Source organism: Eretmochelys imbricata, chromosome 1 (genome assembly GCF_965152235.1).
Source record: "Eretmochelys imbricata isolate rEreImb1 chromosome 1, rEreImb1.hap1, whole genome shotgun sequence".
Taxonomy (NCBI): Eukaryota; Metazoa; Chordata; order Testudines; family Cheloniidae; genus Eretmochelys; species Eretmochelys imbricata.
In genome coordinates this window covers 83,323,406-83,349,769 of record NC_135572.1, presented here as the reverse complement: position 1 = coordinate 83,349,769, position 26,364 = coordinate 83,323,406, and the positions used below count along the sequence as shown (strand labels likewise).

Below are 26,364 nucleotides of genomic sequence, written 5' to 3'. Positions count from 1 at the left end.
TTCAGGATAACTAAGGCTCAGGCCAAAGACACTTTCAGTACTGTGTTTTGGTTTGTTTTTTCTTCCCCTTTCCTGGCTTTGTGGTGGTACAGGATAGGTGAGTGAGCTGGTTTCCACTGTGGCTCACACATCAACTAAATTATTCACCAGAATGAAATCCTCCTCTAGGTAGAGAGCCTGCACAAAGCCTATATGTCACTAAAGCCTGAGAATGGACTTCTGCATGCACAAAGGTGAATTTTGGCCAAAAGTCTGATAATGTGTGGGACACAGAACACAGTTCGTGAGATGGGTTTTTATTTTTAGGGAGGGGGTCCCTCTTTATGCCGCTCCTCTCCCTATCCCCGAAGGTCTCAAGATGAGTTTTCAGGGCTGGTAGTCAGCTGCAACTAAAAATATGGTTTTCTGAGCAAATCCTGGAGAAATAATTGAGATTCGAAACACTGGACCCCACAGTGCCACTTTAGGGGTTCTTTTCTTTGTTTTTGTATCCAGTACAGTGATTTATCTGAGCAATTACTTTCAGTGTGTACATAGATTTTTTTTTTCTTTTTTTTTTTTTTTTTTGTATGCTGAATCCTCAGAAAACAGTAAGAAATGTGGGAAGCCAGCTATTGTTGCCTGTAATGGTGTCTCATTCCAATCTTAACTAAATATCTGCTTGAATCTGTTCCTTATCTTGCAGTATTACTGTTGTTTCTCCTTTTAAATCACACTGACGGAAGCAGAGCATGGAATGTAAATGATTAGTTTATGCAGTTAATACCTTTATAGTTAATTTGCCCACAAAAAGATTTGCATTATCCCGAAGTAGAGGTCACCTTGTGAAACTCTCACTAGTGACAGGTTTCAGAGTAGCAGCCGTGTTAGTCTGTATTCGCAAAAAGAAAAGGAGTACTTGTGGCACCTTAGAGACTAATACATTTATTTGAGCATAAGCTTTCGTGAGCTACAGCTCACTTCATATCCGATGAAGTGAGCTGTAACTCATGAAAGCTTATGCTCAAATAAATTTGTTGGTCTCACTAGTGAGTGTTTTATCTAAATATTACACCCCAAGTCATCTCAACTTGCTTAAGTTTTCAGCAAAGGAACCATTGATGGCAGCTGCATTGGAGATCTTTTTTTGGAAAGATCCATTTGCAATATTGACTTTGTGCCTGTAACTTTATGGGAAAACACAACCTGCCTCTTCATTGGTTAATATAAAGCATTTCTTGTAGTGATGATATTAACGTCCTTTTTTGCAACTCACAAGTCCTGCTGAGGAATCTTACTAATGGCCTTAAAAAGAGTAAACTGGTAAACTCCACTGGCTAAGCTCCAAGGATCTAAAAGTAGTCTTGGGAGAAATTCATCTTGACCGTATTTACTTTCTACCCAAAGCGAGAGATGGAGCTGGCTATCCAGAGTATTCTGTATTTTATGATTAGTTAGATTCAAATTTGTTTTGACCGGCTCTATGTCAGCTTATTAGGTATCCTAGGTACTGAATATTTAATTCCTTCTCCTGCCAGTTAAAATTCCAGTCTGAGAAGCTTTCGGTAGCATCCAGAAGATAGTGGCATTTACACTGATTTCCCGCCCTTTTCCCCCCCCCCCCCGGCCATTTTTATCTTGTGGTTAATCTTGCCATTTATTTTTAAAATTTGGACATTGTAACCTCTGAACTTTGGGTAAAAAATATTATTTTGTTTTAACTCTAAAACAATTTTTTTCACTGTTTTCTTCCTATCTATCTATCTATCTATAACAAAACTTGGAAATATTTTAATTATTATAAACAAAACCAAAACTGCTTTGAGTCTTTCTAAGGTCAGTTGGATTGGTTTCCCACAGAGCAATCATGAAATTACATCTGTAATGTGTCAGGAAGAGTCTTGATATGTCCTGTAGAAAAATCAAAATTGTTCATTGTTGTTTGAAGTAGCATTCCAACTTCTCTAAAGAAATTTCACTGAGAACTTCAAAGTGTTCTTTGCTTTGGCTAACTTGATTAAAGATAGAAACTCATGTCAGCAGTGGACTTTTTTTTTTTTTCCAAAATTGGTAGGAATTTGTCTTCAAATACGGCAAGATTGTTCCTTATTCCTATAGATTCTCTACCCCTGCAGCATCCTCTTTCCCCCTCCCTGCCCCCAAAGAAGTTGGAAAAGGAAATATTGTTTTCCTAGTTCAGTTGCTGGAGAACCAAGTGGCCTTGTGAATGAATGGAAGACTCCTAGTAAAAGGAAGTATGACAGGTTGCAGTATGCACAGTATACAGTGGAGAATACACGTCCTTTCTATAGTTTCAAAACTGGACTCCCATCTCTCAGACTTTTACAGCAAGAGTGTTCTTGGAAGAGTACTCCGAGACCAACTGCTGTCTGCTTCCAGGAAAGACAGCCTTCTTCAACAGCCCTGAGACCAGAGGTCTCCAGTATAATTATCTCCTGAGCTTCTGTGTGGTGGGACAAAGTTCTGAGGAAAATGTCAGTGCTCTAGGTGCAAAGGTTTTAATCTCCAGCAGCTGAGTCAGGACTTGCAAACCTTATGGTCAGTTTTATGGGATGCCTCAGAAGACCTCATTCTTCTTGCCTTGTGATACTCTCCATCCTTGGATGCAAACTGACTTTGTCACTTAATTTTTTGGAGAGGCTTTGCACACACAGTTGTTTTGGCCTCTCCAACCCTCTTAGGCCGAAAAGGAGGGTTCTTTTCAGATGACGTCCAGGTGGTTCTTGGAATCCAGCTAGCAACCTCTTTTGCTTCTTTCTGGATTCTGTTCAAATCCTACTTCTATAGCTCAGAGAAAAACAACTCCACTTCGTGCAACAAATAAGGCTCAGCCATCCTTCGTGGCCTAAGGAAGACCGACACTCCTCTTGATCATGTGGGGAAGAGGCATGTGTATGTTATGTGGTTGACTGCAGTAGATGAAAGGGGCTACTTTCCAATATTATGGCAATATATTGATTTTTGCACAAGTTCACTGTAAAATCTATAAGCACGTATTTCTCTTCCAGGTTAGATGGACTAGAGGTTGAACACTGCTCTTCCAGACTTTCTGCTGTGAACCGTCAGTGTCTGTTAATGGAAAGCAATGAATGATAGGCTCTACCCCAAATGTTCCTCACTGGGGCAAGGTTTCAACATCTGTGCAACTACTCTTGCTTCAGATTTCATAAAGCCACATGCTTGAGGGCTGTTGTTTCTTGGCCTGACCTTGATCGTAGTGGTCTTCTCCAGGCTGAGCAACCCATAGGAGGAGGGGATCCACTTGGGAATTACTTCCTGCATGATCTCATCAGGGCTCTGTCCTTCCAGGAGACTGTCTGGGGAAACTTGCAGGATGTTGCTGATGTTTCAGCATCACAGTTGCTTGTTGAAGCTGGACAAAATTTCACTGGTTCGCACACTATATTTGCCTCACTTCAGAGCTGTTTTCCTAATCCACCAGCCTAGACATACTGGAGGAGAGGTACCGTGTTTAATTTCCCCTGTTTAATCTCCAGACCAACAGTTTCCATCTCTCAATTCTTCAGATTATTCAGGCACAGTTATTGGGTTTACCTAAACTCCAGTCCTCTGGAGAACTGCTCCTCCATGTTTGAGAACCATTAAGAAGAGTCCAGGTACCTGCTCACCCACTCTTCTGGCAGCTTCATCCATTCCTTGTTGTGGTGGCTGTTGGAAATATAATCTCCTAGATCAGGGGTCGGCAACCTATGGCACGTGTGCCAAAGACGGCACGCGAGCCGATTTTTTTTTTTTTTTTGGCATGCTGCTGCCTGCCGGGTCCCAGCCACCGGCCCCGCTCAGCCTGTTGCCGAACCCAGGCTGGGATCCCAGCAGGCAGCAACGTGCCATTAAAAATCCTGCCTGCCCCGGCCCACTCTTCTCTGCCTCCCGTGGGGGCAGGATGAAGAAGCTTGGTCCTGCCAGCTGCTGCTGCAGGGCAGGCAAGCTCCCCCCTCCCCCACCTCTTTCCCCCAGGGCGCTGGGTTCCTGCCCCGCCTCCTCCTCTCCCTCCCTGCTGCAGATCAGCTGGGGCCCTTGCAAGGGAGGGGGAGAAGCAGAGCCGCAGCACGCTCCGGGGAGGAGGCGGAGAAGAGGTGGGGATGGGATCTTGGGGAAGGGGGGTGGAATCAGGGCTGTGAGCCACTCTGGGCAGGGGGCTAGGAGCACCCCCAGGACCCTAGCCCACACTCCCAGCCCTCTTCCCTGACCCCTGCACCTCCCCACACACACACCCCAGCCTCCTGCCCTGACTCCAGCCCCCCCACACCCCATGCCCTGACCCTTGCACCCCCCACATTCCCACCCCCACCCTGAGCACCAAATGGGAGCTCCTGCACCACCCCCCCCCCACATTCACACTTGCACCCCTTGCACCAAATGGGAGCTGCCCTTGTAAGCACTTCACACCCAAACCTCCTGCCCCAACCCTGAGTCCCCTCCCTCATTCTAGCTCCTGGCCAGACCCTACACCCCAACCCCAAGCCTGCTCCTTCACCCCCCAGCCCTATGCTCAGTGCACTCCCACCCTCAGCTTAGTGCAGAGAGAGAGAAAGAGAATGGGCTAGAACCAGGGAGAGGGTAGGTACCCACTCTGTGTGGGCAGGGCTGGGATCCCAGACCAGCAGCAGGCTGAGCAGGGCCAGCAGCCAGAACCCTGGCTGGCAGGAGCTGGTGGACGGAACCCCAGACCGACAGCGGGCTGAGCCGCTCAGCCCACTGCCAGTCTGGGGTCCCGGCCATCGGCCCCGCTCAGCCCACTGCCGGTCTGGGGTTCTGGCTGCCTGCCCCTTGCCAGCCAGGGTCCCGGCCGCAGGCCCCGCTCAGCCCGCTGCCGGCCTAGGTGAAGGTGAACGGAACCCCAGGCCGTCAGCGGGCTGAGCAGGCCGGCGGCGTAAGATCAGCATTTTAATTTAATTTTAAATGAAGCTTCCTAAACATTTTGAAAACCTTGTTTACTTTACATACGACAATAGTTATATAATATGTAGACTTATAGAGAGAGACCTTCTAAAAAACGTTAAAATGTATAACTGGCATGCGAAACCTTAAATTAAAGTGAATAAATGAAGACTCGGCACACCACGTCTGAAAGGTTGCCGACCCCTGGCCTAGATGGTGAAATTCCTTTTCGGAACTCCCTGTGATGAGGGTAGCAAAAGTATATATTCCTTATACACTTTTACTGTGTTTCCTTCTCATCAGTTAGTCATTCATACCCAAGCTACGTATGTCACTTTTAAAACCTTTCCTTGTAAATCAGTTCCTCTGGCCTCCAGTATTTTGTTATAGCTCTTACCAGAGCTCCCTCCAATTTCTCGACATCTTACTGTGTTCCAAAAACAGTTGTATCTATGTCCTATAGAGACCGTTAACTCCCTAACGATGTGGCCTACACGTGTTTGCAGCCCAGCCTACCAATGGATGCATTGGCTTTTTTTTGTTTTTGTTTCCTTATTGCACTGCATGCATTTCTTATTTACTGTGCACTATTATTAAAAAGCCAGTGCAAGTGTTATTTGGTGTCATTGCTTTCCAGGTGCCTCCTGTCCACTGAATATCTTTGTTCGAGGTGCATGGGTTTTTTCCCCAGACCAAAAAAAAAAAAAATTCAAAGATAATCCTGTTTTCTGCATGTTTTAACATGAGTCCTTTAGTATTTCTCTTACAGCTGGTGTTGTGTTGCTACGTACAACATGATACCTGCTGGAACATTCGTACCTACATACAGGGTCAGAATGGCAATCTCAGAAGTTGTAATAAATTTCTCCTGGACATCATAGGGATTGCTTTATAATATCTATATCAACACAGTGGGCAGAGAGATTACTCCCAAGTATGGTCCTTGCTTCAGCCATTCACAGTGTGGATGGATTGCTGCTTTTGGTCACTGGGACCGATACACTGCGGTTGCTTATTATCTTATCTTTCCCAAGTTCTAATTTTTTCTCCTTCTTGCTTGCAGATTCCCAGTAGTCATCCACAGTGATGGAATATCAGTGCATGAAAATGAGACTACTCCCTTTCCTATCTGCCAACTCTCATTTTGCTAATACACTTCTAATATGCTCAACCCCTACACTGAAGATCCTCCCTAAAAAGTGAACATTCTTGTTCAGCTTCAAACCTTGGACCCTCCTCTGGGAAAGGGAAATTCCTCTGTTCCCATTCCCCAGTCCTCTTATAGTAAAGCGTTCCAGTGCCCAAAAGCATTCAGCCAGAGCTGGTGTAGCTTAATCATATAAGGATGAGACTCGCCCTGTAACGATCAAGAGTGGTTTCAGGAGTTAGTAATTAGACCAATTTACCTTTGAAGAAGAACATTTGGCCCATTTTTCACATTTATGTGTTAAAATGTCAATACCCAGCTATTAAGGACTGGTCAGTGCAGAGCACTAACCTTGCTTTCACTAGCCTCCATGCTACTTGGTCCTGTGATGCTCTAAGGAGTCTTATTCTTTCAAACGTAGCATCCCCTTTCTTCTTATTCTGTATCTTTCATGTTCATCCCACTTTCCATTGCCTGCCCCACTCACTCACTTCTGTCGCTCGCTTCACTGACCTGTCTTCTGTTGGTCTTGTGTTGTTTAGCCCCTTCTGTCACCCATATTCTATTTTTTTCCCTCTGCATTCCAGTGTCTCCCTGCTTACTTCCCTCTCCGTTTCCTTCTCTTCCTCTCTGCCACGGACAGAAGAGGAGCTGCTGCTGTCTAGAGCTGTGGCAATGTAGCCTTCCGTCTTTGGGGAGGAGGTGCTGCTGCTGAGATGAGGGGGATAGTGTTACATCTCTTTGTGCTCTGCTCCCCCCCCCCCACCCATGGCTGCTTTCTGCCACAGAGCAGCTCTTCTCCTCTCTCCTGCCCCTCACCCTCTGTGACTAGAGGACAGTTGAGCAGAGGAGCTGCCTCACCTGCCTTCAGAGAGTTCACTGCAGCCCAATTAAGCCTCTTCTCCTCTCATCCCCCCCCCATGAATCAGTTCATGGACCCCCTCAAAATCTAGGAGCCCACATGCTTCAGAGGCCCTGATAGCTAGCCCCTGAACAGCTGCTATGATATTAATAATTCCAGTGTGGTTTAAGTCTATTGTCATGGGCTCTGCGGGGTTTTGTAGCATATGCACCACATCCCCTCCCTCACTCCACACCCTGTGAGAGATCCTTGTGTTTCATGGGTGTATATACTAGAGGGCTGTGGGACTAGTTGCTATTTTGATCTTGAATTCCTGGCTTGTCGCCTTGAAATCAAAACCTCCATGTTATTTTAGGTTTCAGAGTAGCAGCCGTGTTAGTCTGTATTCACAAAAAGAAAAGGAGTACTTTGTGGCACCTTAGAGATTAACCAATTTATTTGAGCATAAGCTTTCGTGAGCTACAGCTCACTTCATCGGATACATCCGATGAAGTGAGCTGTAGCTCACGAAAGCTTATGCTCAAATAAATTGGTTAATCTCTAAGGTGCCACAAGTACTCCATGTTATTTTAGTGCTTTGTATATGGTTAAAATACAAACGGCTTGTTTGCTTTAGTAGTTTATTATACTTACTCTGTACAAGTTTAAACTATGCACGTACAGAGCTAAGGGCATAATTTGGTTTGCAGAACAGTTATTACTGAGGTGATTTGGGAAGGAAAGAATTTAAGATGAGTTTGCTGGACTGGTAGTTAGAAAAGAATAAATTTTATTGACTTGAAACAAAACAGACTTGATCTGGAGTTAGTGATAGACAGTAAACGTGAGTCCGAATTGCCTTTACTTTTAATTGTCACTTTTCGGAGTGAGAACACACGTTTGAATCTCACTTTGATTTAAATATGACAGGGCTACTGAAGTATAAGTTGCAGTAATATCTGCAAAGGAATGTCAGTTCTTGTTACTCAACAGAAATACTTACAGCTGGTAGCTTTTTGCAGAGGTAGGTGAGGAACTGGCTGTTTAACTTCTCATTGCCAACTTTGACTTGAAATATTTTTTGGGGATAAAACTTGACTGAAGAGAGAACTTGAGAGAGGGAGTGACTTTCTATATTTCTGTTGTGTGGGACCATGTGCATGGACCTCGTTAGGCTGTCAGCCTTCTACGTCTGCGGGGGGTCAAAGGATGAATTTGAGACATAGGAATAGTGTAGATACAGGATTCCTTTATATTATTACTGTTGGTTTTTTTAACATTGAAAATATTGGAGACAGAGTCTCTCAACAAGCATTATCAAGTACTTGCCCCCAGAACATTCACATTGCATATCTGCAGTTCTGTTGATGAGTTTCTCATGATATCCACAAGCTGGAAAGTGATTCTCCTGAAAGTGTTCAAACCTATTTTTCCAGTCCCTGGAAAAATCATGGAGCAGGTCCTCAAAGAATCAATCTTGAAGTACTTGCATGAGAGGAAAGTGATCAGGAACAGCCAGCATGGATTCACCAAGGGAAGGTCATGCCTGACTAATCTAATCGCCTTTTATCATGAGATTACTGGTTCTGTGGATGAAGGGAAAGCAGTGGATGTATTGTTTCTTGACTTTAGCAAAGCTTTTGACACGGTCTCCCACAGTATTCTTGTCAGCAAGTTAAGGAAGTATGGGCTGGATGAATGCACTATAGGGTGGGTAGAAAGCTGGCTAGATTGTCGGGCTCAACGGGTAGTGATCAATGGCTCCATGTCTAGTTGGCAGCCGGTGTCAAGTGGAGTGCCCCAGGGGTCGGTCCTGGGGCCGGTTTTGTTCAATATCTTCATAAATGATCTGGAGGATGGTGTGGATTGCACTCTCAGCAAATTTGCGGACGATACTAAACTGGGAGGAGTGGTAGATACGCTGGAGGGGAGGGATAGGATACAGAAGGACCTAGACAAATTGGAGGATTGGGCCAAAAGAAATCTGATGAGGTTCAATAAGGATAAGTGCAGGGTCCTGCACTTAGGACGGAAGAATCCAATGCACCGTTACAGACTAGGGACCGAATGGCTAGGCAGCAGTTCTGCGGAAAAGGACCTAGGGGTGACAGTGGACGAGAAGCTGGATATGAGTCAGCAGTGTGCCCTTGTTGCCAAGAAGGCCAATGGCATTTTGGGATGTATACGTAGGGGCATAGCGAGCATATCGAGGGACGTGATCGTCCCCCTCTATTCGACATTGGTGAGGCCTCATCTGGAGTACTGTGTCCAGTTTTGGGCCCCACACTACAAGAAGGATGTGGAGAAACTGGAGAGAGTCCAGCGAAGGGCAACAAAAATGATTAGGGGTCTAGAACACATGACTTATGAGGAGAGGCTGAGGGAGCTGGGATTGTTTAGCCTGCAGAAGAGAAGAATGAGGGGGGATTTGATAGCTGCTTTCAACTACCTGAAAGGGGGTTCCAAAGAGGATGGCTCTAGACTGTTCTCAATGGTAGCAGATGACAGAACGAGGAGTAATGGCTTCAAGTTGCAGTGGGGGAGGTTTAGATTGGATATTAGGAAAAACTTTTTCACTAAGAGGGTGGTGAAACACTGGAATGCGTTGCCTAGGGAGGTGGTGGAATCTCCTTCCTTGGAAGTTTTTAAGGTCAGGCTTGACAAAGCCCTGGCTGGGATGATTTAACTGGGAATTGGTCCTGCTTCGAGCAGGGGGTTGGACTAGATGACCTTCAGGGGTCCCTTCCAACCCTGATATTCTATGATTCTATGATTCTATGATTCTATCTATATACTTGGCACACTGCCTTACAGCTCGGATGTCAGACTTGTTGTTTTTTTTTTTAATCTTCAGATCACAACTTTTTTATTAAGAAAAGTTTTATTTTATTTATTGTGTGGACAGTCACTAGAACCATGTAGAACTTTTTCTGGCCATGGAGTAATTTACTTAAATATTTGAACTAATATGGCTGGCTGGGGGAGGAAAAAATAGTATGGAAGCCTCGAAAATTTGGATTTTAAATGCACACCAGTCTCAAAGTAGAGATGGAAAGTTACTCTATTACTTTGATGTTTCATTGCGGATGTCACTATTTGTAGGTGGTCTGTATGATGCTCCTTTTTCTAAAAAAAAAAAAAAAAAAATTCCCAGTCACATCTCCCTACAACAATTAACATATTAGCAATGCTGCTTGCTTTTGAATGACAAACTTCATTTTTTCCTGAGGACACGTGTTTTAAAACTTGCACTTGAGAATACAGTGCTTTCTCTTGGTAAGCAAATCTGAGGTTGTCGCTAATGCCATTTGCATTAAATAAACATATTACACCGTTCTTCCATTAAAAAAATTGCCAGGTATGCATATAAATGTAAAACATGTTTAATTTCTATGTTAAAGTGTCTGTTGCAACAATCTCTGGAAAATTTTGCTCACTCTGCATAAGCAATTTTTATTTCTCTCTGGTGATTACACTTTAGATTGTGTGTGTGTGTGTTGCCATATCAGATGAGACACTGCATCTACTGTGCTACCTTATACAGTGGCCTCTACCAAAGTCTTCAGAGGAAGTAAAAATAAATACAGCACAGGCCCCCTGGCCTGAGAAGCAGGGAAAAATCTTTCATGATCCTTGCAGTGCTCCGATAACTCACTATGGCATATCTGATTATCTCTATTTGAGTTTTGAAATTAAGAGATAAAACAAGCCAAGATATGTTGACATATTGTATTTAATGGAACATAGTGAACTTTAAATCTAGTCTGTTTAAAAAACAATGAGTGAAAAGTGGCATTGGGTATTCTACGTATCTGCGTCACCTGCCAACATATGTGGATTTACAATCTGTGTTAATATTTCTTTTTTAAAACATTTTTCCCTCCCATGCTACTACATATGAAAGACCCACACCATGGGGAGAAACTGATTAACTATACCGGGAAAATGGTAAAACTGACTACACAAAGTAAACAAAATTCAGATAGTGTTATTATTCTAGGTTGACTGTCTCCCTTTAAACACATGTAATAGTAAAGTTATTCCTTATTTACAAAGCAATGCATGGCTAAATATGGAAAGCTTGTCTTGTACTGGTTTGCCACTTTGACCTGAAAATGAGATTTGTAGCCAATTCCGTAGGTGGGTGTAAACCACTGTTTCCTCACTCTCGTAGCACCAATATGGTAGTTGCTGTATCCAACTTCTTCAGGGGTTCTGAGCACCCCAGGCTTCCATAGGCTTTGGTGGTAATTGTTAGCATACGCCACCTCTGGAAAAACAGTCAGCTGGTGTTCAGGGATCAGAATTCAAGAATCAAAATCTGACTCAGTCCTTTGTTGGCAACACACATATTGCTCTGTAGCAATGCCTCTTGCTGTTTCAGAGATGATATTCGCAGGCTGGGGATGCACCTGCATTCAGACCTCAATGGCCTGAGGGTTGTGATATGTAGGGCTAGGAAACAAAAGTTCAGGGATGGGAAAGAGGTTTCTTGTGGTGCCAAAGAGGCCTTATATGCACAGTCTCTGTGCCTGGTAATAGTCTGCTGTAAGAGTGAATGGAAATCAGTGCTTGTGCATAGGGGGGAAGGTAAGTATCCCAGTATAAATAGATGTGGTTTTAAAGTGGCTGCAGGTTTTTCCCTCCTCATAATATCCAAACTTAATTTGTTTTCTTTCTGTAAATTGAAAGTCTGAGATGGAGCAGGAGATTCCCTCATGCCTACCTGTCAGAAGTAGGTTAGAACTGGGTAGGGTATATAGATGACCTTTCCCAGAGGGCAGGTGAAGCTTTCAAGTGTGGGTGGGTGGGAAGGTGGGTATCTACACTTTCTTCTGTAACTTTGCAAATGAAAATATGCTCTAGCTAGAAATTGTGTGAACACATTATATGCAACTCTTGCAATCACAAATGCCAATTTTATATATTGGAATCCAGGAAGTGTAATTAGGTTGACATTACAATAGTAAAGCCTATAAAACCAGGTAGCACTGAACTAAGTTAAAGTACATGTGAAGCCCAAGGAGAGGCTAAGATGAATGTAATTGAAATGGTCCAAATAAGTATTTAAAACCACCTCTAAGGATTGTTGCAATTTCTGAATTTCATATGGGCATTTTATATTTGACAAGGTGACATTGTGTAAGAAATGTATTGTAAAACTCTGCTATACTGTAGGGAAATGATTGAATGTAAATATTTCAAGATGTGGACCACTGTTCAAATGTTCCCATAAATCTTTGCCATTGTTTTAGGGGATAATTCTTCATGCATATTTGAGTTGAATTGATAGATCCAGCCCCTGGAAGGGTAATCTTCTGCTTGTTATTGCTTCACTATAACTTTGAGTGGTAGATGTGTTTCATGTATTCACCTCCACCTATACAATATGATTTTTTTTCATTACTAGCCAGTAACTACAATCCTGAATGGGACTATATTTTTACTTTCAAATTAACATGGTGTGTGTTGACAGTACTGTGTCTTCTTGAAACTAGATTAGGAAATTTATTTGTCAAGATTTGAAAAAACATAGCACATCAATCCTTTCAACATAATATTTTCTCTCTCCACATTTCTTGCAGGTTTGGTAGGTTTACGGCAGCTGCGCTGCAGTCCAAAGTAGAGCAGTGTGAACGTGAAACGAACCGTCTGAAAAAAGCACTGGAAAGAAGTGACAAGTACATAGAAGAACTGGAGGGTCAGCTTACACAGCTGAAAGGATCAAGTGGAGAAACCCAAAATGTGAGTACTGTTAGTGAGAGAGCACTTTTCACAGATAATAAAGGAAATGAAAGCAGTGAAGAAGACATTGCATCATTGAAAAGCCAAGTAGAAAGACTAGAGAGAAAGACTTTAACTACCAGCCAAAGTCCTGACCATCTTGAGCAATTGACAGGTAATGGACTCTTGGATAGCGATGGCACTTGCTCAAACTCTGCTAGTCAAGACAGTTCAAATGGGCCAGACACACACAGTCGTCCAACAAACAAAGAACTATTTTCAGGGTGTCAGGAAGTTCTCCTGGATATAGCTGCTACAAATATGGATGCCTGCTTAGAACGACAGTGGGATAAAGGTGAGGATTGTGCACCATATAAAGATGAAGAACTTTATGAGCTTCCAGCACCATGTACACCTTCTTTGTCTCTCAGTTGTCTCCAGTTGAACACCCCTGATATCAAAGAGAGTCCTGTAGTAAAACAAGAGAGTACAGGGAAGCCATCTGCCTTCCTAAGGAAGCTGGAGTTTGATGGGTTTTGTGACACTTCAGATGATTGCAACAAAGGTTCTCCAGAATATAGTGCAAGCCCCTGCAACAGCCAGAAGAAGGTGACTTCTTGTTTTACTTCAGCAAAGCCAGTGTTTTGGAATAGCTGCCCAACAAACTATGCTGAGAACTTAGATTTTGAAGGTTCAGAGCAAAACGCAATCACTAGTCATTCGGGAGACCCATCAGCAAAGTCCAGCGATAAGCATGAACTTCTTTTATCTAAAAGATTACATACTATCCGCTCTTCAGAAATGAACCGCACGAGAACATCCAGTGAAGCATCCATGGATGCTGCTTACCTTGATAAAATTTCTGAGCTGGACTCCATGATGTCCGAATCGGACAATAGTAAGAGTCCCTACTACAACTTTAAGTCCTCTGAGCTTGAGAATCCTTCAAAGTCAACACAGTGTTCTGAACTCCTGAATGAATCAGATAAGAAGCTGGAAGAAAGGAACAAACAAAACAGTGTAAAATGCCCTGAGTCAAGTGACCAATTGGTAGATTGGAAACCTGCTACATTTTCAATCCTCTCTCCAGCTGGACTAGATATGAGTGAACACTTCCCATTGTTTTCAGGCCGAAATTCGGAAACTAGGGAAAACAAATCTCAGAACTGTTTATTTCAAAGAGAGTTTTCCCAAAGTTTTCTTTTCAGTAACTCGCAAAGGCTATTTGAAGAACAAAAGTTTGGTTCCTCTATTTTTAAGATGTCATCTGAGATTCATAATCTTCACAACCAACTTCAGTCTCCTTGGGCTTCTTCCTTTATTCCTGAAAAGAAACCTAAGAGTGTCAATCAGTCAACCAAAAGAAAAATTCAAAGCAGCCTTTCTAGTGCCAGTCCCTCAAAAACTACTAAAAACTAACTCTCTTGTTAAATTGAAGTTAGTAGTCTTAGTGCCATTTAAAAATTTAAAACATTTAAAAATGCCCAAATGAACTTGATTTCTGGTGAGTTCCATGTGACCTGATTCTGTCCCTTTTGACCAAGTGAAAGCTGAATGTTCTGTCAGCACCCCAAATTGTTTCACTTAAAGAACCATTCAGAGCTTTCTTCTTTGATAGAAGATTTTGTTTTGTAAATCCTTATTTTTTTTTTTTTTTTAATGGTCAGGTTATGTGAAGTTCTCTTTGAGCAGCAGTTATGTCCTCCTTGAATATGACCAATTTTAAATGTTCTTGTTTAAACCAATCCTTTATGTGGGAAAGAACTTGCTTTTAAAAGTTTAATTTCCTATGCTACATGGTAATGGTAATTCTTGTAATGCTGCTACTGGTATTAATTGTTCACTTGCCATAAAACACTGTAAAATCTTGTTGTAAAACTTTGCTTCCAGAGGAAACTGCTACTGCTGCTTAGACCTATTTGCATGGCACTGTTCTATACTGAAACTGTAGTTAAAGTGTGTATATAACGCAGCAGCCTCTCTCATTTCAGTGTTTCAGCATTTCAGTTCGAAAACCTCTCTTCCTTAAGACTGAAAACAAGGCGCTTTTTTTTTGACGTTAAGCACAATTTTTAATTTAGTTTCCACAAAGCATTGTTATTCAGAACATGTTCAGTACGCCTGTGTAGACCATAAAAATGGGTTTGTATGCTAATGACTTGTTTACCTAATGTGCACTGAACATTTTACATTAATACTGTACTGTTTTACATTAATACTGCATGCTTTTCTATGTGAATTGAATAAAAGATGTCATAAGCACCATAATCTTTGATGTTGCCTCAGATATTGGACTAGCACAGGAAGAATTGGGGAAAGTTTTTTTTTCCTTTTTTTTTTTTTTTTTTTTTTTTGTAATTTTGAAAACTGTGTAAAACTTTTATAAGACTTAAGTTACAATTTTTGAATAAATTCACATTATCTTCCCCCTCCCTGTTGGATGCATTGCCATTCTGGTGTCAGCGTCAATGCAGTTGATGGAAATGGGTTTCAGCCTTTCTGGAGGTGACTTTTCCACTAAGTACTGAATAGGTCAACATAATCTGATGATCTGTTACAGACAGGAGACCCAATTAAGCAGCAAAGCAAGATTGGTCTCTGTGCATTACAATGTACTTTATTGTGTTTAAAATTAAATATGCTTTTTATCTTAGACATGGAATTGTCATTCTAAACGGACCCCATGATGGCATTTCTTACAAATGGGCAGATCATGTCTATCGATGGATCAAGGACAAGAAATCCATAAACTGTCTTTAGCCCACCTGATTAGAGGGATATGCAGCTGGAAACTCTTTGGACTAACACTTTAATAAAAAGATTGTGGTTCTGTCAACAGTTGGACCTAGAATATATTTTGCATTTTCTGTGTACATGTTCAGCAACAAGTGTGGCTTTACTTTTGTACAAATATCTGTTCCAAAATGTTCACCAATGCCACAAACACAGTATCCCAGCCACAGCTACAAGCCCCAGTACTAGACACCAACCTATTCCGTAGCACCTCTTACTGTAGCTGATGCTGGGTCAATCCCCCAAGAACAGGTATGTTTGTCAATGTACAATTTTAATTTATACTGTTCAAAAATTAAGGGGCCATCCTGTTCTGGACACTAATTCTGAGTGTCCCTAGTTAATTATGTAAATCAGAGGATTACTTTGTGTTAGCACTTTTTCAGAGACCATATTTACCTTCTGTTTAAAATACCATTGCACTGATAGTAAATCGTGCAAGCACACATGCAATTGCCAAATGCTGGGGTTAATTTTTATTTTGATTCTTTGTAGTTGTATGGCCAAGCTCTTGGGCCTTTGAAATGTAAATTGTGCATATTTTATACTTCATAATCATTCAGTTTATTTTACACCATGTCATTTTAACTTTCGTTGATAGGGTTAAGTAACACCACGAATCGTTGCTGGTGTCTTATCTAAATCAAGTCAGAATATATGAAAATATATATTGTGTAGGTAATCCTGGTGATTTTATCTTTAAGCAGCATTTTTGATAGACATTGTTTAATTTTAGTCATGCAAATGGAAAAAACATTAAGAACTAAAAAGAAGTGGTAAACGGGCAAAGGTTTAAACTTGTATCCCTGTCTGTCTCATTCACCTCAGCCCCTTATACTCTGCAAACTGAAGTACCTGCTTAACTTTTATGCACTTAGTAGTCATAGGGTATGTCTGCACTGCAATTAAACTCCTGCTGCTGGCCCCTGTTTAACTGTGATGTAGACATTTGGGCTCAGGCTGGAGCCTGGACTCAGCTTGTCTCTCTCACCAACAGAGTTTGGTCCAACAAAAGATATTACTTCACCCACCTTGTCTCTGTAAAACACCTAACACACTAAAGGGTACTATATCAATAAATAGTAATGTGTAAGGTTTCAGAGTAGTAGCAGTGTTAGTCTGTATCCACAAAACGAACAGGAGTACTTGTGGCACCTTAGAGACTAACACATTTAAAGACTACAGCCCACTTCATCGGATGCTCCAGCAACCACACAACAAAAACACTAACCCAGGAACCTACCTTTGCAACAAAGCCCGATGCCAGCTCTGTCCACATATTTATTCAAGTGACACCACCACAGGACCTAATCACATTAGCCACGCCATCAGGGGCTCGTTCACCTGCATATCGACCACTGTGATATATGCCATCATGTGTCAGCAATGCCCCTCTGCCATGTACATTGGCCAAACTGGACAGTCTCTACACAAAAGAATAAATGGACACAAATCGGACATCAGGAATCATAACGTTCAACAACTGGTAGGAGAACACTTCAACCTGTTGGCCACTCAGTAAAACATTTAAGGATGGCAATTTTGCAACAGAAAAGTTTCAAAAACAGACTCCAAGGAGAAACTGCTGAGCTTGAATTAATATGCAAACTAGATCCCATTAACTTGGGTTTGAATAGAGACTGGGAGTGGCTGGGTCATTATACATACTGAATCTATTTCCTTAAGTATCCTCACACCTTCTTGTCAACTGTCTAAACGGGCCATCTTGATTATCACTACAAAAGTTTTTTTTTCTCCTGCTGTTAATAGCTCATCTTAACTAATTAGCCTCTCACGGTTTGTATGGTAACTTCCAATTTATCTGTGTGTGTGTGTGTGTGTGTGTATATCTATCTATCTATCTATATATATATAATAATCCTCTTACTATATGTTCCATTCTATGCATCCCATGAAGTGAGCTGTAGCCCACGAAAGCTTATGCTCCAATAAATTTGTTAGTCTCTAAGGTGCCACAAGTACTCCTGTTCTTTTTGAGTAACATGTAAGCCACTCCTTTTGATTTAAAGTTTACAGAAAGGATTGGTGAAATGTACAGCCTATACAGTGAATCAACTTTTCCAATAGTAAAAAACCCCATAAAATGTGTTTATAGGTTTTGTATTCTTCAGGCTTTTTATTGGTGCTCTCTTCTAATCTTTGGCTGTATTTAATGTTTCACAAATAAATGTATTTAAATACAAGTTAATCTTTGTTAAACTGTTCTTACATATAGTTATGTAGAACTTGTAGGCTCTATCTCTTTCACAAGATATAATACAAATTAAACTGTTGCAGGCTTTGATCTAATAACAAGAAAATAGGCAGCCTGAAGCTTACTAGGAAAATATTGTCTTTCTCAAGTTCTACAACGTTTTTTTCCAAAGTCAGGCTAGGTCCTGCTGAAACAAGCTCCATTAAAATCTTTAATTCTACTGTGTATAATAGCAGTCAGTAAATAGGCAGTTACAAGTAAATTTACTATGTGGTTTGGCTTATTGCACAAGACATGTAACTTTCAAATTTTCAATGGCAGTGATGGAGATATCCCTGTTCCCTTTTCCTCTTCTGGTGTATAGACCATACATGGCAATATGGTCTTCAGAGAAGAGAAGGCCAGAGAGCATCATTAGCACCAATCCTTTCCCTAGTCAATATAAGAAGAAACCTATTTCCTCCCTCTTCTTTTCAAAAGTGAATGTCCCCTGTACCTAAGGGAACCTGCTTTTACTGCTACTTATCACTAAATCAAAGCTGCACATTGACTCCTGTAGTTAACCGCTTACACTATGTCCTGCTACTGGGGGAAGCGCTCTCCAAGGTTTTTTTAAAAATTTTTTTGTTTTGTTTAATTTTGCAAGTGTTTCGCTTATAAAATAAGATTCTTTAAAATAATTTGTACCAGTCAGAGTAGTAGATTAAAAAATGGTGTTGGCTGGGGATGAGAGTTGCCCAACCGGCTTCTTAACATTAGGGTCAAAAGTGCAGCCTTCAAATATCTGCTATATGCCCAGAAGCACTTTAGAACACCTGCACAGATAATCTTGGTGAAGGGCAGGGTGTGTTAGAAACTTGGTGACCTAAACTCCTCGTGTAGGGCTGTGACTTCAGTGTAAAAAAAACCAAAACCAAAGAACTTCACGGGCAAGGTCCCAACTGTTCTCTTGGCCTACATACTGTTATAGGCCTGCGCAAAAGAGTGAGTACACTAATATACAGAACAAGTGATGTAATTCAAACAGTTTAATAAATTTTAGTTTTCCCTCCGCTGTTGTGGTGGTTGTATCAAGCCCTTCACTTGAATACATTTTTACAGACAGCTCTTCAGATAAAGAGTTTTAGTGATGGAAGGGAGGGGAGAAAGATAGCTGGGCAAGACCTGTGTGTGAGATAGGGTTGGGTATGGTGGAAAAGGGAGGGGGTGGGGAGAGAGGTGCTGGGAGAGAGCAACCCCAGAGAAGCAAATGAAGTTTATTAGAATTATTTTCAGGATTCTGGTACCTCCTACTTTAGCAGGTTGCTTTCAGGTGGCTGTGTGCCTGCTGCCTAGCAAATACCAGAATGCTTAGGGAGAGCTGCAAATTATAGGACAATCAAATGTCAATTGTAATAACTTCCTATTAGCTTAAACTGAGGGCAGTGTTTCCCTTTTTTTGTTTTTGTTTTTTGCATAACACCTGGGCTAGAATGAAGAGAGAGGAGTAGGGTTCACTTTTATTTCTAGTCAGTTTTATTTTTACACACATTTTAGTGCCTTAATCTGGGTTACAGCCCCTCAAGAAATTTGTTGGGGTATTTTAATTCCCTTAGAACTGCAAAGCCAAAAGCTTTGGTAATATTTTCCAATGAGCTTAAATTGTGTAAAAACACAATTTTAAATAAGCCCTTTTAAATGTGCCCCCCAAAATTACAGGGGTGTTTCTTTTGAAAGAACTAACAGGGATCAAGGGTGAATGCCGGTAGGGCCATAGCTCTCTGTCTTTTAAATGACAGGTTTGAGCTGTAGCTCACGAAAGCTCATGCTCAAATAAATTGGTTAGTCTCTAAGGTGCCACAAGTACTCCTTTTCTTTTTGTCTTTTAAATATAATTTCCCCTTTCCTTGAGTACTGTTCCTGGTATTTAGTTTCTCCCTTCAAAACAGGACATCAAAGCTGGTCTAGCTGTAGCCTTGGACTAGTCTGGAGTAGATTCTTTCATCAGCACTCAGGCAAATAGGAAGGAGTTCCTTTATTCTCCGTCCCCATCCCCAAATCAATAATGTCACTAAAGCCAGCCCAGCTGTCTACACCTTATAGTCCCGCCATGTCTAGGTTTGGGCTGAAAGTTACACTCTTCACCCCTTGTATTTGCAGTAAACTTCCCTCTGTAGGATGCTTTCACTGACTCAATGAGACCTCGGTTCTTTCGCCTCTGGTCCCCATCCCTCCCCAGCCTCATGAGCAGCACAGAAACCGGTTTTTTTTTTTTTTTTTTTAACTGCTAACAAAACCTGGTGATTAAGACACGAAACTAACAAAGAGTTTTTCTTCCACCTTAACCTTGCACACAAACCTTTAACAAATTAATTAATCCTAATGAATTAACACTTCATTTATTTAAACGCGCTCCAGTTCATGAATTAAATTTTCATGCAGTGATTAAAGGCTGTTAAAATATGCATGATTTCGTTAAAATTTTATAATAAATCAGGGCAATGTGTTACATGACAAGGCAACTATTTCCCAGCCCTTCGGAACGTGCTTTGATTTGTGCAGAGACTGGGAGGCGAGCGCATCGCTCTGTATTTTGGCAATTGAACAGATCTCAGAGCGCCTTTAGATTTAACTTCCGATCGACCTTCTCCTCCGCTACAAGCCCCTCTCTGGGTCGTTTCTTATGTAAGGGTAGCTAGGGACAGACACAGTAGGTATGCTGTCAGGGAGCGCAATCAAAGGGAGATGGAGCAGACAGTGTTCCATTGTCTGTATGTATTATATATGTGTATGTAATATATATATTAAAAAATTAGCAATACATTTACCGACGGTGCTTAAATGATGCTGAGGTGTAATGTGATCTGGAGACTTGTATGCTGCAGGCCCTTCCCGGTGTGCTTTTGAATTAGCGTATATCACTTAAGAATAGGAACCAGAAACTTTACCAGAGTCAGCTAGAACGGCAGTATTTGCTACTGGACCCCGAGCTAGCTGCTCCAGCCCCGTTGTTCTCCCGAAAGGGGACGTTCTGAATTACCTCGGGACCTAACTCACAATCAAGAGTTTCCATTTTTAATATGACAACATTCTACACTTTGGCTGCAAAAGCAATTATGGCAGCTTGTACATCAGTAATTAGCAGGTCTTTGCTGATGTAAGAAAAATCCTCATTAGGACATGGAAATACTTTTTGTGCATTCACCCATAGGGCTTTTCTTAAAAGAAAGGTAGGTTAGTTTAATCGTCTAAAGGGAGAATAGCTTTTCTACTAAATGGGATATTGACTTTCAGTAAACTTTACCAAAAAACAGGTGCCCTGGGCTTTCTTTTAGTGCTACCACCAACACGCAGGGAAATTTTAGGGCGGACCAAATAAAAAGTCAGTCTAATTCTTGAAGTAAAACTACACCAGAGATTAATACAGGCTGCTCTATAAACCCCTAAATGACTTTTTTAAAAAGTCAGAATATACAGCAAAGTATGATGCGACGTTAGAGTTTAATATCCCAAGCTTTAGTATATTCATCTTTTGGGAATCCTAAAAAGGGAAATCAAACACAATGGGTTACAGTAATTAATTTATAAATCCTTTTACTGTGGGAATAAGGGGTTTACTTTATTAGCTCTCGGGATAGGCAGTGGAGTCAATTAAAGAAATCTGCCTATTTCTTACTTTTGAAACAGGAGAAAACTACCGGAGACAAGTCAATGCATTCTATAGCTATAGATAGATATATGTGCGTCCCTTTAGCGAGTATGTTTGTCCATAAAAGTGGAGCTACCACCATGGTCATATCGCCAGTGAACTCATGCTCGGAGCTTGCAAGTTTATTACCATCAGTATTCATGAGACTGGAAGTACCCACTAGGAATAGGAATAACAGCGAATATTACAATAAAATAAAATATATTGCCAGGCCCCTGAGATGTCCATACCTCTGCGATCCGAGAGAGACTGACTGACTGACTTTGTGTGTGGTTAGGTATGTGTATTTGCAGGTGTAGCCTGGGGCTGTATTGGTGACTGTCAGAGAAACTGGAAAACGAAGAAGAGAAAGAGGTGCACTGAGGACTGAACAACAACTCAGCCTAGACGTATTTGCTCACAAAGCCAGCAGAGAGAGGAGTGAAATCTGAAGTGCAAAACACCACAGTCGGCTGGATCCTGCGCCCACTGGAAAAAATGGTAGTTTTGCCATTTATCTCAGTGGAAGCAGGATCGGGCTCATTACAGGCTTTCTCTTTTAAAAAGTATCTGAAGGACCGAAAGAGGATTGTGCTTTAAAACCATCCCTTTGAAACGTTTTCTCTTCCTCCCCGCCCTCCACCCCCTCCCCACTCTTCACAAACGTGTCCAAAGTACTGCGAACGAGGTTTGGTTTATCTTTTGAGTCAGCCATTTGTTTTTTGATTATACCCGAGGAGCCACGGAGACTCAAATAATTGCTGAGACTAAAACAAGTGTGAAAGTCCTCGCCTCTCTCTACCTTCCACTCCCGTTCTTGGCCTCTGTTAGAGAGAGATCAGAGAAGAAAGAGTTGATTGAGTCTTAAACTTTGAAACTATGTTCAATGCCTGAAGACTCCAACAGAATAAAAAGAAGGGCAGGACAAAAAACTGGCCACAGAACATTATCCAAACCCGAGTTACCGAATGTACATTAGCAGGCAGGGCCGGGGTATCAGTCCTAAATTCAATTGTCTTTTACAGATTCGGGAACCGACAAACTTGAGTGAATGGGGCATGAGGCAGCATGGGGCCCCGTATCAATGGGGAACTGTCCAGCACAAAAAAGCTCCTGAAAAACATGATGTCGAGTACCCGCGAGATATTTGCTCTTAACACACTCCCCACCTACTGCATGGGATTTTTGCACAATAAATATGCCCAAGACTATTTGTAACAAAAGAGTGCACTATAACTAGCCTGCAATGCATGTGGATACATCTACAGCCAGGTAGAAGTTGTACTTCCATTGGTGTTTGCCAATCTGAGTAAACCAACAGGCGTTATACTGACATACTGCCCAGACATACTGTCCATTTCCCCTGCTCCTGCGCTAGGTTGTTACCGCTCCAGGAAGACCTGTTACAGGGAGAACACAAACCATTGGCTTCGAACAGATGTTACAGGTGGCGATGGCAGCGGTGGGGGAGGAATAGCTCAGTGGTTTGAGCATTGGCCTGCTAAACCCAGGGTTGTGAGTTCAATCCTTGAGGGGGCCACTTAGGGATCTGGGGCAAAAATTGGGGATTGGCCCTGGTTTGACCAGGGTATAGGACTAGATGACCTCCTGAGGTCCCTTCCAACACTGATATTCTATGAAAACCAATCCTGACATTAAAACCCTTAATAATATTCCTCTGGGGCTAAAAAGAGTGAGATGATGAAGTTGCAGGAATACAAAGTCAAGGCTGAGCTTTCCGAAGTAAAGGGAAATAAATGAACCAAAAGGAACTTGAATTGCTGGTCTACCTGGTAAACTTTAAAGCAAAGGCTGCCCTAAATCAACGTCTTCTATATACTTTTTCACCCAGGGCAGATATACCCAAGGCTACATTCTCTACTTATAACTGTGAATAAACGTATTGGTTTGTGGCAACCCAAGTTGGCCTGCTACAATGCAGGCGCCATCTAGAAGTGGTGTAATCGCTACCACGTGTCAGTCTTTCCCAACCAGCTAAAACCGAAAGGTGATATTATTGACACTAGGGGCCTTCTGACTAAAGGTCGAAAGCTCACGGAAGGCTGCTGTAGAGGTAAGAAGTTAAGGGTTTACAAAGAGGAGCCCGGAATCCGCGGTGTGATGAGCAGCCTCAGAATTTGTAGCCGGAGAGAGAAGAGTCCGTGGCTCTGGCTCATGTACAAATTTCATCATTTCTAGTGGACTCTCGCCTAGTGTGCCAATTCCTAACCGCCACCACCACCTTCCTCTAGGCACAGGTTCTCTCCTTTCTCCTGCACGCCCTTAAAAAAAGCCACTGTAACTGATGAGTATAAGAAATAGAACCACTAAGCACATGTGGGCCAAGCATATCTACCTGTTTGTCACTATATCCATTTGTGTATGCGGTTGGATCTGGAGAACATACTACATGATATCTTGGCTTGCGAGAAGGGGAAAAAGTAAGCCCATGGAATAATCCATAGACAAAACATGCCATTTTCTCCTTCTTTTATCATCACTTTAACAATCTTCATTAACACTGAGCGTTCCCTCTACCAATGTACACTGGTGAGTTTACTTGGCCAGCGTTCTGGCTAACCAGATACATTTGTCCAGCTCTGACTGTCTCCATCTTCAGCGTCAGGTCAGAAGCCCATTGTCTTTGTATGGCTGATTGGTTTACCGTTATATCTATTCTATTGGCAAAGGAATGTGGGTTGTTTTGTATCAGGCTCCAGCACGCATTTTCACCTCAAAACAATGTATCAAATGCACCATTTCCCCGGGTGCTGATCCTCAATTTATAAAACATGGCAGCTCAAAAAGCTACGGTAATTCATGAATCGTTAATAAAAGCATGTTAGTTATCATTTTGTTCCTCTTAAACAATGATTTCGATACAGGTTTCCCCCCTTAAAACCAGAATGTGTCAGTTTCTAGTTCATCCCCCTCCTAGATAAAGTTGCATTCAGCAATCCCTGGGGAGACAATAATGGATGGAGACCGGCTCCCTCTCGCATCCTTTTCTTTCTTTCTTTCTTTCTTTCTTTCTTTCTTTCTTTCTTTCTTTCTTTCTTTCTTTCTTTCTTTCTTTCTTTCTTTCTTTCTTTCTTTCTTCCTTTCTTTCTTCCTTCCTTCCTTCCTTCCTTCCTTCCTGGCTGGATGAGAAACTGGAGAAAGCCATATGATGACAAATGTGGACTTTACTTGGGATTTTAATAAGTACTTTGTATATGTGTGTGTTTGAGGGGGGTATATGTATATATGCATAGTATACGAATATGTATATATGTACATAGACGAATCTCAATGAATGAGAGATACAGCTATTCCGACACTCTTTAAGGGTGGCACATGGCAGATCGGTTATCAGATCACTGCCTCAAACAAACACCCGGCTGCTTTTTCCTGGTGCCTGTCTTTAGCACTCCTGGAGCAGACGTGATAACATCTGGGCTATCACCGAGGGTTATCATTAGAGTGCCCCAGTGGACTGGCTTCACCTGTGTTGTTCCCTTCGGATTCAAATTAATCCCAGTTGTTGATCATAAACGTGAGAGACACATTTACAGGTTGATTAATTAAGGGGTTTGGCTGCCACCGGTTTTAACTACATACAGTTAATTTGAGAATTCCACTCTAAAAAAGATCGGGCCATAACCCAAAATATTAGTCATCAATATATTTGTGAATCTTTACTCTATTCTTTCTTCCTAACCGTTTCATCTAAATGCAACACTAAAACTGGGAAGAAACACAGACAAAAAATAATTGCAACAATGTTATTTTCCAGCCTCTTCCTCCTTTTCCTTTCTGCAGTAATGTCTATAAAGGCGATTCAGACTAGCTTCCCTGTGTTCTCTCTTCATAAAAGAAACCAAACTACCCGTAGTTTTAAAAATAAAAAGGCTTTGTGATTATTTTATGCTTCAAGTCATGCCGGAGTGAGACGTGGGTTTTCACACGATTAAAGAAGAGAGATTTTACAGGCTGCAAAAAAGGAAACGCACAATTTCATTTCAACAGTGTTTCCCATGTAGAAAGCACATGCTCCTTGTGGGCTAAGTGGCTGTCACTAGCGGTGCCTGACACAATAATATTTGCAACACAACTAGATGGGGAGGGGGGAATGAAACGATATGGAAATCAATAGACCCTGACTGCTTCAAACCAATGTCTGTCACAATGATTATTCTCAAGGAGCCTATTTAGAATTCTTAAAAGTAACAGGCTTAGGCTGGAAAACTGTCACTTTCTGTGTTGAGAGTCCTCAGCACAGGGACAGACACGTCTCTCTGAAGGACTACACAGGAGCACAGGAAATTAACACCTCTTTCGCTACAGTCCAGTTATTATTTTATGATAATGATAACTATATGTAATTAGACACCACGTATAAGCCAAGTACGAAATCAGATATGGGCATTACAAGTACCAGCACCTAAGCATGCACAAACCCAGAGAGCGCTATATAGTCCTGCACACTGCATTGTATTGCGTGTGAGATCTGGGCATGTGTACACCTGTACGTGTACTAGACGCAGATGCACGTGCAGTCACGGAGTACACAGATGCGCGCGTTGGGGTCCCTGTGTCCGATGAGAAAGGCGAGCAATGCGCATGTGTTGCAGCTACAGGTGCTGCACCTGCACTGTCCCTCCATCCTGGTGGTCATTATAAGAGCAGCTCTCAAACTCCGGCACCGCCTAGCCGTGCAGACGCGCAAGGAGATGCAACAAGGCGCAGGGAGGGAGAGAGCGGGAGGGCGGGGGGAGGAGGCAGGGGGAGACAGCTGATGTCTATCAAAGCCGGAGCGCCCAGCTCTCGCGAGAGGGTCCGTAGCCACGAGATGTGGGGCTCAGGTGTAAGCGGAGCGCATCTCAGCCCAGCGCTAGGATAGAGCAGACAGATAAGTGAGACCGAGAGGGCTGGAGGGAGTCTCACTGTGCGGTCCTAGGGAGCTCCAAGAAACAGCGGTACCAGCAGTGGGATCTGCCGCTGCACCCTCATCCCCCCGCAGGAGGAGAGCGCCCGGAGAGCACTTTTCCCCTTACTTCAGGAGTGTTTGTGGATTTACATGCCAAGCCTTCAAG

The 26,364-nt window shown here is 42.2% G+C and overlaps 1 protein-coding gene across 1 annotated transcript in view; it reads left to right on the top strand.

Moving 5' to 3' along the window:
- Window positions 1-14,934, top strand: part of OBI1 (ORC ubiquitin ligase 1) — a 33,682-nt gene extending 18,748 nt beyond the window's left edge. Inside the window, exon 6 of the mRNA XM_077806984.1 lies at window positions 12,476-14,934. Coding sequence (XP_077663110.1) covers window positions 12,476-14,033 — 1,558 coding nt within the window. The 3' untranslated portion in view covers window positions 14,034-14,934. The remainder of the gene's footprint in view (window positions 1-12,475) is intronic.
- The last annotated feature ends 11,430 nt before the right edge of the window (window positions 14,935-26,364 follow it).